This window comes from Peromyscus leucopus, chromosome 8b (genome assembly GCF_004664715.2).
Source record: "Peromyscus leucopus breed LL Stock chromosome 8b, UCI_PerLeu_2.1, whole genome shotgun sequence".
Classification (NCBI taxonomy): domain Eukaryota; kingdom Metazoa; phylum Chordata; class Mammalia; order Rodentia; family Cricetidae; genus Peromyscus; species Peromyscus leucopus.
The window spans coordinates 62428336-62441255 of NC_051086.1; the positions used below are offsets into that span (position 1 = coordinate 62428336).

The window sequence follows — 12920 nt, forward strand, 5'->3', positions numbered from 1 at the left end:
AAAAAAAAAGATATTATTAGCCAGGTGGTGGTGGCACACATCTTTAAGCCCAGCACTCAGGAGGCAGAGCTAGGCAGATCTCTGGGAGTTCAAGGCCAGCCTGGTCAACAGATCGAGATCCAGGACAGGCACTAAAACTACACAGAGAAACCCGGTCTTAAAATTTTTTTTAGAATAAAATAAAATAAAAATAAAAAAAGCTATTATTGGGACAGCAAGATGGTTCAGCAGGTAGGAGTAACTTGAGGTCAAGTATGACAACATGAGTTTTATTCTGTGTGTGTGTGTGTGTGTGTGTGTGTGTGTGTGTGTGTGTGTGTATTTGAGACAGGGTTTCTCTGAGTAGCCCTGGCTGTCCTGGAACTCTCTCTGTAGACCAGGCTGGCCTTCAACTCACAAAGATCTACCTGCCTCTGTCTCCTAAGTGCTGAGATTAAAGGTGTGTGCCACCATGCCTGGCCTTAGAAAAGTTTTTTTTTTTAATTTTTATATTTATATTAATATTAATTTTTACTTTACATGAGAGGGTATTTTGCCTGCGTGTATGTCTGTGCATCACGTGTGAGCAGTGCCCACAGAGATAAGAAGAGGACACTGGGTCCCCCGAAACTGGAGTTACAGACAACTGTGAGCTGCCATGTGGGTGTTGAACCTGGGTCCTCTGGAAAAGCAGCCTGTGCTCTTAACCAGTGGGCCACCTCTCCAGCCCAGTGAGCCTCACCTCCTGGTGCCATTCCTGACTACACTATATGGCAGCACTCAACAGCCTTCGAAGGCAAAAGGCTTTCTCTGGTTAACCCGAGGAAGTCGGTTTCAGACGAATTCATGTAGACCTTGGAGATGGGGGGTCACCTGAGAAAGAATTTGGGAGGCCTCTCCAGTGGCCTGTAGGTCGCTGATACCCAGTGAGAAACCAGAAACTCAGGCCTGAATGACATTCCTCAAATGCAATGCTTTGGCCAGGCAATTTGATGGACATGAAGTAAAGGGCCTCAGAAGCAGGCTCAGAATCCAGGGCCCTCTCACCTGGTCTTGCTCAGCTGCATGAGCCACAGGTCACACCACCACTGCCTCTGTCCCACCTAAAAGCCCACCATCAGAAAAGGTGACCAGGGATGAAAGACACCTCTCTTCCTCTGCTCTGCAGGATGATGTTGGTCCCTTGGGCTCACTTAAATTCCAAAAAGCGCCGGGCGGTGGTGGCGCACGCCTTTAATCCCAGCACTCGGGAGGCAGAGGCAGGCGGATCTCTGTGAGTTCGAGGCCAGCCTGGTCTACAGAGCGAGATCCAGGAAAGGCACAAAGCTACACAGAGAAACCTTGTCTCAGAAAAAAAAAAAAAAAATTCCAAAAAGCATCATTTAACATGCAGCTGTTTTTCTGCCCCAGATCATTCATTGCCCTAACAATCAGCAAGGACCTCTCAATATTGCCCACTTCCCTCCCTCCTTCCCTCTGCAGAAACAGAGGGTAACTTCCGGATCTTCTGGCCACTGGGGGCAATTGGACAGCATCTGTGCGTGTAATACGTTCTTGTGGTTTTTCTCCCATTCACCTTTGCCAGTTTATTCCAAGGGACCGTTAAAGGGCAGAGGGGAAATTTCCTTCTGCCTCTAAAGTCACCTAAAGAAACTGGATTCTGCCACCAACCTAAATATACTTGGAAATGGATTCTTTCCCCCAAAGCTTCCAGAAAAGAGGCCAGCGGCCTGGCTGACTTCTTACTCGGCTTTGTAAGAAGAGCCTCTGCAAGGGAAGTTACAACACTGGCCCTGGGCTGGGCTCCTCACCATCCTCCCTTACAGAGCTGTGAAGTCACACACAGGGCCAGCCTGAAGTTGCTGCACGGGACCCAGCATTAGAAAGCTAATACAAAGCATGAACCCCGAGTTAGACTTGACCTCAAAGATGGACTTTTCCTCCCGCCCACAGACTCCACAGATAACAAGGGCCAGTGGAAGTGGGGCACATCTCTGCCTCTAGGAGCTTATAGTCCAGGCTCTCTCCCTCTTTCCCTCTCATGTGGTGTGGTGTGGTGGTGGTGGTGGTGGTGTGTGTGTGTGTGTGTGTGTGTGTGGTGTGGGGTTGAGCAAGTAAGTAATTACTATTGCACTAAGATCCAGACAAGTACACCAGCAACATGACTGGCCTGGCCATCTGCATCCTCACGGTCTTCCTCGTCCTCCTTCATGCCTTGTACGACTGTTCACGTTTGCAGCGACTGAGGTGGCCACACATCCCATATCAAGCAAGTCTAGAAAGCTTGAAGTGATTTCCAAAGATTCTGAAGGCAAGTTGTACCTAGTGCTTGATTGTTTTCTTGAGACGGGGGCTTACACTACATCTCAGCTGGGCTGGAACTCATTTTGTAGCTCAGGCTGGCCTCCCAACTCCAGGTGATCCTCCTGCCTCAGACTCCCAAGTGCTGGATTACAGGCCTGTACCACTACACCCAGTTCAAGTTTTATTTTAAGAGAGTGATTTCACCATCAGGCCACATGTGCTGCACATTTTAGACTCAAACTGGACTAAGTCAGTGCGGGCCACGCCCCTCCTCCCACAGCACCTGCGGCAGGTCCCGATGTCTCAGCAGGAGGTGACTCCACCTCCAGGGCTGCGGCAGGACTCTCTGTACTGTTTACAACAATCCCCACCACAATGAGAAAGAAACACACAATACCAAGAAAGATCACCATCACTGGTCAGAACAACTCTTGGCTGCCAGAAATCCTTCCACGCTATCACATGAAAACCCACAGGAAGCCCTGCTCAGGCTGCTCAGGGCAGCACCGGCACCGGGAGGGGAGGTTGATTATAAACCGGTTCCCACACGGGAACTGTTGCCCTGCCCACCAGCCTTTCTTATTTCCCCAGCAACTCTTCTTCACCACAGTGCAGCTTGGGCATCCTTCCCGTTCATTTTGCCAGGGAAAGACGTCTGACATTTGATACTGTTGTGACAGGGACAGGGGACCTTCACCTCCACACAGCTGCACCTATCAGCCGGGTGGGACACAGCACACGCCTGTTCTCAGTTCGGAACTGCATACAAGAGGATCTTAAATTTGAGGCCAGCCAAACCCCAAACACAAAGCAACATTCTACCTTGGATGGGATGTCCTCGGTTGGTCTCCCACGGACACCCATGCATGGGCGGGCACGCACGCACGCACGCACGCACGCACGCACGCACAAACACACACACACACACACACACACACACACACACACACACACACACACACACACTCTCTGTCTGGAACGCTGACTCAGCAGCTCACGGCATCAGGCACAGGAGCCCCAATCTCCCAACCCAACTCGAAAGCTAACAGGAAGGGGTTTTTTTCCTTTCATTTTTATCCCTTCTTCATGAACCACGCCTTCAATTTCTCAAACAAAATAATGACATTCATGACTCTCATCCGTTGGCCAGTACCACTGCCCACCGCTCTGTGTATGTTCTCCACTGCAGCCGACTCAGGAAGCCCATGCCGCCCGCTCACGTCCAGGCACCGGAGAGCTCACGGGACTCAAATGGCAGCCCGTCAGATGCCAGAGCTCCTGCCGCTCTCCCACACTGTCGACTGCTAACCTGGCACTCAGAAGGCGATTTCTACCTACGTTCCCCCAGAACCACCCAGTAACATGGAAGGTCCTTTGTTCTTTACCCAAGCAAATTAACTCTCCTGGAAAGAGAAATGATACGTTCAAATCTCTTTCCTAAATACATAAAAAAAAAAAATGTAAGAAGAAAAGGATTTTTTTTATAGCTTCAAATTAGCTAGAAGTGTCTCACTTCTCTGAAGCCCTTAGATCAATCTGCTCCCCCTTGAACAGGGCGGAAGAGTGGCCTTTCTATACTTCCCTTGTCCGTACTCTTCACGACTTGATTCAAAACTGCTGAAAAATGGGTAAGGCCAAGGTGGGGCAGCAGGGATGCTAGAGAAGAAAGCTACCTTAGAACCCGCCATACGCTGGCATGTCCCCACCCCTCTGGCATGGGCCCGCCACTCAGTGTTTCTGCCTGGCGTCCGGGGGTGTGAACATTCACCCTCACATGGATGCAATCACACCGCTTAGCACACCATTATTCTTGAGTGACAGTTCTTTCTACCACTTAAATCCCCGCCCCCCGCCCCCCGATTGCGTGAGGAGGCAGATCAGGAACTTGGGGGGCGGGGAGAGGCAACCCCAGTCCCCAGAAGCTGCAGCAATGGAGTTATCTCTACACCTATCTTTTTATGATAAGATGTTTTCTGCCACAAAGGGCAAGGTTAACCAGCTGCTCTCAGTATTATGGGGATGGAGAAAGCCAGGAAGTGTCCCAGGACTTCCGGCATTAAAAAATAAAAATAGCCGGGCCCGGTGGTAGCACACGCCTTTAATCCCAGCACTCGGGAGGCAGAGGCAGGTGGATCTCGTGAGTTCGAGGCCAGCCTGGACTACCAAGTGAGTCCCAGGAAAGGCGCAAAGCTACACAGAGAAACCCTGTCTCGAAAAACCCAATAAATAAATAAATAAATAAATAAATAAATAAATAAATAAATAAATAAATAATAAAAAATAAAAAATAAAAATTAAAAATAAAATAAAAACTCAGCTGGGCTTGGTGTACCATGCTTGTTATCCAAAACTTGGGAGGCTGAGGCAAAGAGAATAGCAGAGTTCAAGTCAGGCGTGGCTGCATAATAAGTTTGAGGCTGCCCGGGCTGCATATGACCCTGGTTTTTTGTATGTTCGTTTTGTTTTTAAACAGTAATGACAATCTGGGTTATCTTTGAATGGTTGGTTTTACTTGGTGGCAACTAATCCAGATGTGTTAATGGACACAGAGTCTAGGACCTGAGGATGGAGGCTGCTGGAAGAATGTGATCCTGCCCAGAGTCGTTCTGCCCAGTGACTTCTAAAGCCTTCCTTCTGCTGGCACAAGCGGCCTGTCACCCAGCAGTGAGGGTGGCCAGGCTACCTCAATGAGGTACCCACCCTGCACACAGAGCGTGGGGTCTTCTGACTCTTATGACTGATTTGGGACCCAACGTTAAACAAGAAGAGAAGTCCCATGAGGCAGGCACGCTTGAATCAAGGGGACTAAGAGAAGAAAGGTGCCCAGCCCCCACAGTGAGATGAGCCTCCCCGACCCCTAGGAGTAGTCCTAATATCATGCCTCAACCCAAACAACTCAAAGCCCCCAGACCTCACACACAGATGTGACTCACCCACCCATCAAGACCAGGCACAGTACAGGGGAGTCCGCGTTAGGAAGTGAGGTCAAATCACAGTCTTTCCCCTGTATGCTAGAGAACCAGAAGCAGGTTAGGGATCAGCCTGCCTCCTGCTGAAGAGAAACTCACCTGGAGAGCCATTGGGAAACCCTCTCTAGCTTGAGAGGCCCCTGGCTGCCCACCCACTTGGAGGCCTATAGGAGACGGTCATTGGTCATCTAAGAACCACATCTGTCTCCCTCTGTCATGCCCTGGGGAGCTGGAGAAGGGATGGAGGCTGGGAAGCCTCACTGGTTCTAAAAGCAGTCCGGCTGCTGAGCCAGGACGAAATGTGTTCACTAGAAGCTGAGAGAAGCCATATGCCCCACCATGGACCCAATACGCCTCGGGGTTCACATGGATCATGAGTGGGGCATCAGGAACGCTGCCTGCTTGGCTCTGCTTTCTCCCCCTCAAACACCATGACTTATGTTTTCCAGTGAGTGACATTAAGTTATCCTTCCAGGTGACAAGGAGGAAGCAGGGCCAGTAGCAAACTGAGGTCCATCCCAGCCTGTGACAATTAAGCCATGCCATTAACAGGAGCCTGCTGGTCTCTGTCCTCCGCAGCCGGAGGCAGGGAAGGGTTTGGCCAAACATGCCCCCGCCCCCAGTCCCCAGCAGCTGGCAGTGGCTGGGGTCACAGGTCATACTGAGTATCAGATGGTATCCTGGGACTTACCAGCAGCCACGGGGCAGCCTGGGTCTATACTTAGAAACTGTGCCGGCTGACACAGGGAGCCATCCGCACACATGTGGGCCAGGGGGAGGGCGGTGGTCATGCCAGGGCCCATGCTGCCTGGCATGGGTCACATACACACAAATGCTCTGTAACTCCGGCCAGAGCTGAGGGGACAGTTGGAGTGAGGGCCTAGTTAGGGGGAGCTCTTAGCAGTGGGGACGAAAGCATCTGTGAGGAGCTCCCAGGAGGCTTCCTTCCCACACCCCGGCTTCAGGCTCCTCAGCAACACACGCCAGTTCCTTTCCTGGTACTTCCCACAACTGCCTGGTATAGCTAGCTCTCTGGCTCTGGATGGCACCAGGTCTCAGTGCCCAGCATCAGTGCCACCGACCAGGGTCTGCCTCCCAGCAGTCACCCAGCTCCACTTCCCCACAGGTACCTAAGAAAGGACCCTTCCACTTTGCCACGGCCAAACCCACATATCCCAATGACAACATGTCAGTGAGTAGGTGTGGCCATGTTCAGACTTGTTCAGGGACACTCCAACTTGAATTTTACATCATTTTCATCGGTCACAGAATATTTTGGGCCTCCCACCCCCGCCCCGCCAGTTTGAAAAAAAAAAAAAAAAAACTTCATTCTTTAAACAATGGTGGGCAGATTTGGCCTGTGGACCTCAGCTCTTTGGTCTGACCAAGTGGGTTTATTCCGTCATTCCACACATACTTGCCAGCTCTGCCGGGCTTCATCTCCCAGAGGCCCTGGCCCTCACTGCTGCTCTTTTCCTGCTTCCCCTTGGGGTGGCATCCCTGGTCCCACCCCAGTACACCATCACTAGGAAGGGTCATCCAGGACAGGCTTCTGGCCAGGTCCACGCCTGCCGCTCAAAACACAGCCTGTGCTCATCAGCTTCTACGCCACCGGTGCGAATTTCCAAAAACACCCGTTTCACTGCCAATGGCCAAAGGCAGAGAAACACACATGGACCCAAGCTTGGGGGGGAAACTGGTGTTTCCCTTACTCCACATCCTCCCGAAATAAAGAGAGGCCTGCCAGCGTAGGCTACCGAGGGAGACCCCGTCTCAATAAATAAACAGCGCCATCCACAAGACCCCACAGTAAAGTTCAAGTCAAAACTGTAACAGTCTGTTCAAGACTCGGGGTTCCGTCTCCCACACAAAACCAAACAGTAGACAACAGGACAAATGGAATACCTTATCCAAAGCAGGGGCCAGGCTCGGGACTGCCGGTTGGTGAGGGCACTTGCTGCTCTCACATTAGACCGGAGTTCAGTTCCAGGTCCTCTGACGGTTTATAACCACCTATAACTCCAGCTCCAGGGGGCTCTGACACCTCTGGCCTCTGTAGGCACCTGAATTCATGAGTGTGTGTGTGTGTGTGTGTGTGTGTGTGTGTGTGTGTGTGTGTGCGTGTGCACTCACACAGGCTTAAAACTAATAAAAATCTTTTTAAAAAAATGAAAGATGGTTTGAAAGGAAGTCTTGGTTAGGGTAGATAGTTGGACTACAGCCAAAGAGCTGCAGAAACCGGAGTCACACTTTGCTTCTGGAGAACGGGCAAATGAGAAACCCCCACCCTGGACCACACAGGGCTCTGCAGAGGAGCCGGACCTGAGTAAGCCAGGTTCAGGGGCCCTTAGCTGACCCTGCCCTGCTCGAGGGCACAGCTCCCCAGATCTTCAGGCTTCCCTGCCTCCTTTGTTGACACAGCAGGTGACAGCTGGGTGACAAATGGCCATATGATATGCCACCACACCAAGCCACTTCTTGAGGCAAATGGGGAGGTGTGAGGACAGGCCTCAGTTGGGGCTGTCCCAGCAGTTCAGGGCACCATAAGGCCAAGAGCTCGTCTGAAACATTAGGGACAACCCAGCCCTCCTAAGGGACAACTAAGTCTCAGATATAGGACAAGGACATAGCCATGCCTCCAGCCTTCTTTACTGTTTGCTGGTCCCTGATATCTTCCCTACCCAAGTTCCTCCCCCATTTTCTCAGTGCCAAGGACTAAACCCAGAGTCTTGCATACGCTAAGCAAGCGCTTTACCAGTGACCTATGTCCCCAGCCCCAATCCCCCCCCCCCCACCTACACCTGCCCTCCTCCAGGTTTACAGGACAAGAACTCTGAGTACCGTGGCGGATCCTGCTGCACCCGGGTGGACCCAGTGTGTCACAGCTGAAGAAGGTCTGACCCCCAGCCACAGTCCTGCAGGACCAGGAGCTAGTCCCAGAGCCCTGGAGCAGGGCACCACACCAGTGGGCAGCACCGGCGGTTTGTCTTCTGGGTAGCTTGTCTGTCTGTCTCAGCAGGGAAGGAACTAGGTTTTCGGCAGGAGCCCAGGGCTGGAGACCTGAGAAGCAGATTCTTCAGTCTATAGACAAGGGGTGCATTGTTTCCGAGCTCCCCACGGGCATCCAAAGAGGAGGTGCTGGAGATCTCTCAGGAGACCCCGGGGGCAGGCAGCCTTCTCTGTAGTTTTCCAGAGCCACTGAATACGGCCAACCCCACAGCAGCACTGGGCCCCAAAGCTATGGAAGGCCAAAAGCTTCGGAGAGGATGGCTAGGCCTCGAGCCAGGGGACTATCATCACCACGGCCACCAGGTTCTGAGGACATGAAAAAAGCCAATGGATACCCAAGAAAATGAGGAGAAACCCATTGCCTGCCAAAGGCGGAGGTAGACTTCAAAGGGACCTTAGAGATCATCTAGTCCAATGGCGAATTTACAGAGGACAAAAAAAATAAGACGTAGGGAGGAGGAAACCTGCTGTGTCATCCAAACAAAAGACCAGGACAAGGCCCTGGCGACCTGCACCCCACAGGAACCAATACCAGAATAGGCTGGGCCTTAGGAAGGTCCCCGGCTTCCATGGCGGCCGCACCATGTCCACACACTGACTGGGGACTGTGAGAGAATGAGGGAAAGACAGAGGTGGACACAGACAGGAAGGCTGGGGTTGGCTGGCCTGGCTCTGGGATGGAGAAACTAACCACAGCACTCTGGAAAGTTCGGTGTGACCGTTCCAGAGAGCTGAACAGGGAGGGGGGTGTCACTGCACACAGCTGGACAGGGAGGCAGGGTTGTCACACACAGCTGGACAGGGAGGCAGGGTTGTCACACACAGCTGGACAGGGAGGGGGTGTCACCGCACACAGCTGGACAGGGAGGCAGGGTTGTCACACACAGCTGGACAGGGAGGCAGGGTTGTCACACACAGCTGGACAGGGAGGGGGTGTCACCGCACACAGCTGGACAGGGAGGCAGGGTTGTCACACACAGCTGGACAGGGAGGCAGGGTTGTCACACACAGCTGGACAGGGAGGCAGGGTTGTCACACACAGCTGGACAGGGAGGCAGGGTTATCACACACAGCTGGACAGGGAGGCAGGGTTATCACACACAGCTGGACAGGGAGGCAGGGTTGTCACACACAGCTGGACAGGGAGGCAGGGTTGTCACACACAGCTGGACAGGGAGGCAGGGTTATCACACACAGCTGGACAGGGAGGCAGGGTTTATGGTATACCGGTGGATCAAGGAAACAACAGGTCTAGCCAACCTTGGTCGGAGTGGTGTCTGTAGGGGTGGAGTGGCGTCTGTAGGGGTGGAGTAGCGTCTGTAGGGGACAGTCTTAGGGCAGTAAACATGGGGGGGGGTTATGGCAGGCATTCTCTGCACACACTACTAATACTCACACTGATTCCCCAAGGAAGGCTTTGCCGTTTTCCTTTGAACCTCACACTGTGGGGAAGGCTTTCCCGTTTTCCAAGGACCCCTGAGGCGCTGGGGTCCTTGACATGGCTGTGCCCACATCCACAGCACATGGAGTCACTCAGTCCTTCACCCCCTCAGGGCTTTCTCTGCTCCGGGCAAGCCTAAGTCCTCCCGACCCAGGTGTCAAGGCCCAGTTCCTTCCAGGTCTTCTGAGCTGGTGCAACCCAGAAGCTGAGGGGAAGTCCCTGACCTCTGCCCTGAGGCTCACCTCCAGAGACAACTGCCAAAGCGGTGCCAAACCACACGCTGGCCTCGTGGGGTGACAGCCCTCTGTAATCCAAAGCAGTGAGTCCTGGGATGTCGCCCTAGGACCCGAAAGTTCCTACCACAGATGATGGTAGCAGGGGACAAATCTTGCCCACCCTATCCACCCCCACTTTGGCGACAGGTACTTTTTTTTTTTTTTTTTGAGACACGGTTTTTCTATGTAGTTTTGGTGCCTGTCCTGGCTCTCACTCTGTAGCCCAGGCTGGCCTCGAACTCACAGAGATCCGCCTGGCTCTGCCTTCCGAGTGCTGGGATTAAAGGTGTGTGCCACCTGCTGCCCGCCTGGCAGACAGGTACACTTTTTGTAACGGGAAAATGGAAATCTCAGAGTGCCGGTTATACCCAACACCGGGCTTCTCAGACAAGGCCCAAGATCTACAGGGGCCCACGACCCACTGATTCTTACTCAGCTTCTCCACATGCTTCCTCCTTTCCAACCAGTTTAACCACAAAAATAACAATTATGGGCACTGCCACCACCCAGAAAGCGGCCCAGGCATAACTGCTTGCTAGCTAAGGAAACCGAGGCTCAGAATGATTCAGTCAGCATCTTGGGCCATGGCAGGTAAGTGCTGGACCTCGGACCCACCTCTCCACGGTCAGCACTTACATTCTCTATGTGGCCCAGCTTCCCTGTCCTGACCGACCAGAAGACTAAGGGGCAGGTTCGACCCCTCACAGCAGCCGCATGTCAGCTCCCGTGGATACAGCAGGCTCAAAGCATGAAAGCAGCCAACCCCTTCATTATAAAGATGGGCACAGTTAGCTTCTAAGATTCGCTAGAAGCTGCTCCCTCGCCATTCTCTGTCGTAAGACAGGGAGGGGATATGACATGACAGTCGCCTCCCCTAAAGGGCACGCTCCTCAGATACGTTCTATAGCCAGTTGGCAAGGCAAGGACTCCGAGTCCGGCCGAAGGGACCCGTTCTGAGGACCCCTGGGAAGGCTCTCCCCCAGCCTACCTCACAACTCTCATCTGGTGCAGGCTGGCTGGAGCCTTGGGCTTCTCTCGGCAAGGTGGGTGGTGGGGTTCCTGGGTCCCCTGAAGCCTTTGCCATCACCCAGCTCCACAGGCAATGCATGGTGAGGGGGCCCGAGCACGGCGGCCCCGGCCCCCAGTGCCCTGTCCCACGGAAGAACAAGGCAGGGAGAGGGGTTTCTGTTTTCATTACTAGCAAACAGTCACTGTGGCCAAAAATAGTCTGTGCTTGGGAGCCGGGGAGTCAGCACATACTTCCCAGAGCAGGTGCTGGGCGTGAGGCACATAGGCTCTTGGCGGCCTCACGGCAGGGGGTGGGGACCCAGGCTGCCGGGACCCAGTTTTCCCTGCTCCACTAGCTCCCTCCAAAAGGCAAGAACTGAGCCAGGGTGAGCACTGTTGTCTCTTACCTCCCGTGAGTCATCTGGGGACTCCCCGCCTCCACATGAACTACAGCTACCCTTCAGCCCCCACAGCCTCTAACACATTTGGGGCACACAAAAGCCCGAAGAGTCACAACACGCCCTGGACAGCAGACAAGACCGTGGCAAAGGAGCATGGGCAGCTGACACCCAGCTAGAAGTGACCCCAGGACCAGTGACCCTTCCTCTCTCAAAATAAGAAAACGATGAGCAAGAAGTCAGGGTGGACTGCCAGCATCTGGGGGCGATTTCGTTTTCTTTTTGAAGTTTTTCTGCTTTCCTTACAACGAACAGGGTTAGATTTGGGGAATGTTTCTTTAAAGCAATAAATAACTGTTTTTAAAATAAATAAAATTAAGGGGACTGAGGAGAGGGATTAGTTGGTGAAGTGCTTGCCACACAGGGAAAAGACCCAAGTTCACACCCCTAGAACCCGAGTAAAGGAATCCAGGCGACCCACATCTGTAACCTCGGGGTTGGGGAGACGGGGACTGGAAGATCCCTCAGGCTTGGTGGCCAGCCAGTCTAGTCAGTCGGTGACTTCCAGGGTCAGTGAGAGACCCTGCCTCAAAAAATAAGAGGACAAGCAACTGAGGAAGGTACTGATGTTGTCTTCTGACCAACACACACACACACACACACACACACACACACACACACACACACACACACACACACGAACACGCTATAAACAAGTTAAATCAATGCAAACATCCCAGGCCTCAGAGAGGGAAAGATACAACAAGGGTCCACCCATGAGAACTGAGAGAGAAAAGAAGAGAAAGCGGATTCTGAATCCCAGTCTTCCAGTCAGACTTCCTGGAGAGGTCTGGCTCGGCCACGTCACACCTATGTGGCCTCATAGGTGGGGTGACATGTCACTTAGTTTTTCTTCCTTTACTGCACACTGAGCATCACGCATGCTTTCTTGAAGGTGGCTGAGAGGACCAGACGGGACATCTAGGGACAGCTCCCATCAGTAACAAGAGCAACGGGCATCCTCGATAAATCATCACAGCCTAAATTCACCCGTGAACTACAACGTTAAAAGAAAGGATTGTAGCCGGGCAGTGGTGGTGCACGCCTTTAATCCCAGCACTTGGGAGGCAGAGCCAGGTGGATCTCTGTGAGTTCGAGGCCAGCCTGGGCTACCAAGTGAGTTCCAGGAAAAGTGCAAAGCAACACAAGAGAAACCCTGTCTCGAAAAACCAAAAAAAAAAAAAAAAAAAAAAAAAAGAAAGAAAGAAAGAAAGTATCATAACAAAGAGGTCTGCCCAGAAGGAGACAGCCACATTCACGGTGTCTGTTCCCGGCAGCAGTAACACCATGAGGTCAACCATTAGTAACCAGAACGATTACCACTCCCCTAGACTTTGCACATTTTGAACATGAACATATGACTAAGCACTGAAGAGCAGGGAAAATCTAACCTGGGCATTGTAGTGGAAACCCATAATCCCAGTACTTGGGGTGTGGAGGCACGAAGGTCATAAGATCAAGGCTAGTCTTGGGATCG

The 12920-nt window shown here is 52.5% G+C and overlaps 1 protein-coding gene across 8 annotated transcripts in view; it reads right to left on the reverse strand.

Moving 5' to 3' along the window:
- Ksr1 (kinase suppressor of ras 1) overlaps positions 1-12920 on the reverse strand; it is a 136950-nt gene that overhangs the window by 36439 nt on the left and 87591 nt on the right. For 2 of the 8 annotated variants that reach the window (XM_028866913.2, XM_037201306.1), the window contains exon 1: positions 10966-11959. The exons of the other annotated variants lie outside the window; for them this stretch is intronic. In XM_028866913.2, coding sequence (XP_028722746.1) covers positions 10966-11172 — 207 coding nt within the window. In that variant the 5' untranslated portion in view covers positions 11173-11959. Of the gene's footprint in view, positions 1-10965; positions 11960-12920 lie in introns of those variants that run through there. 8 annotated transcript variants of the gene reach the window in all.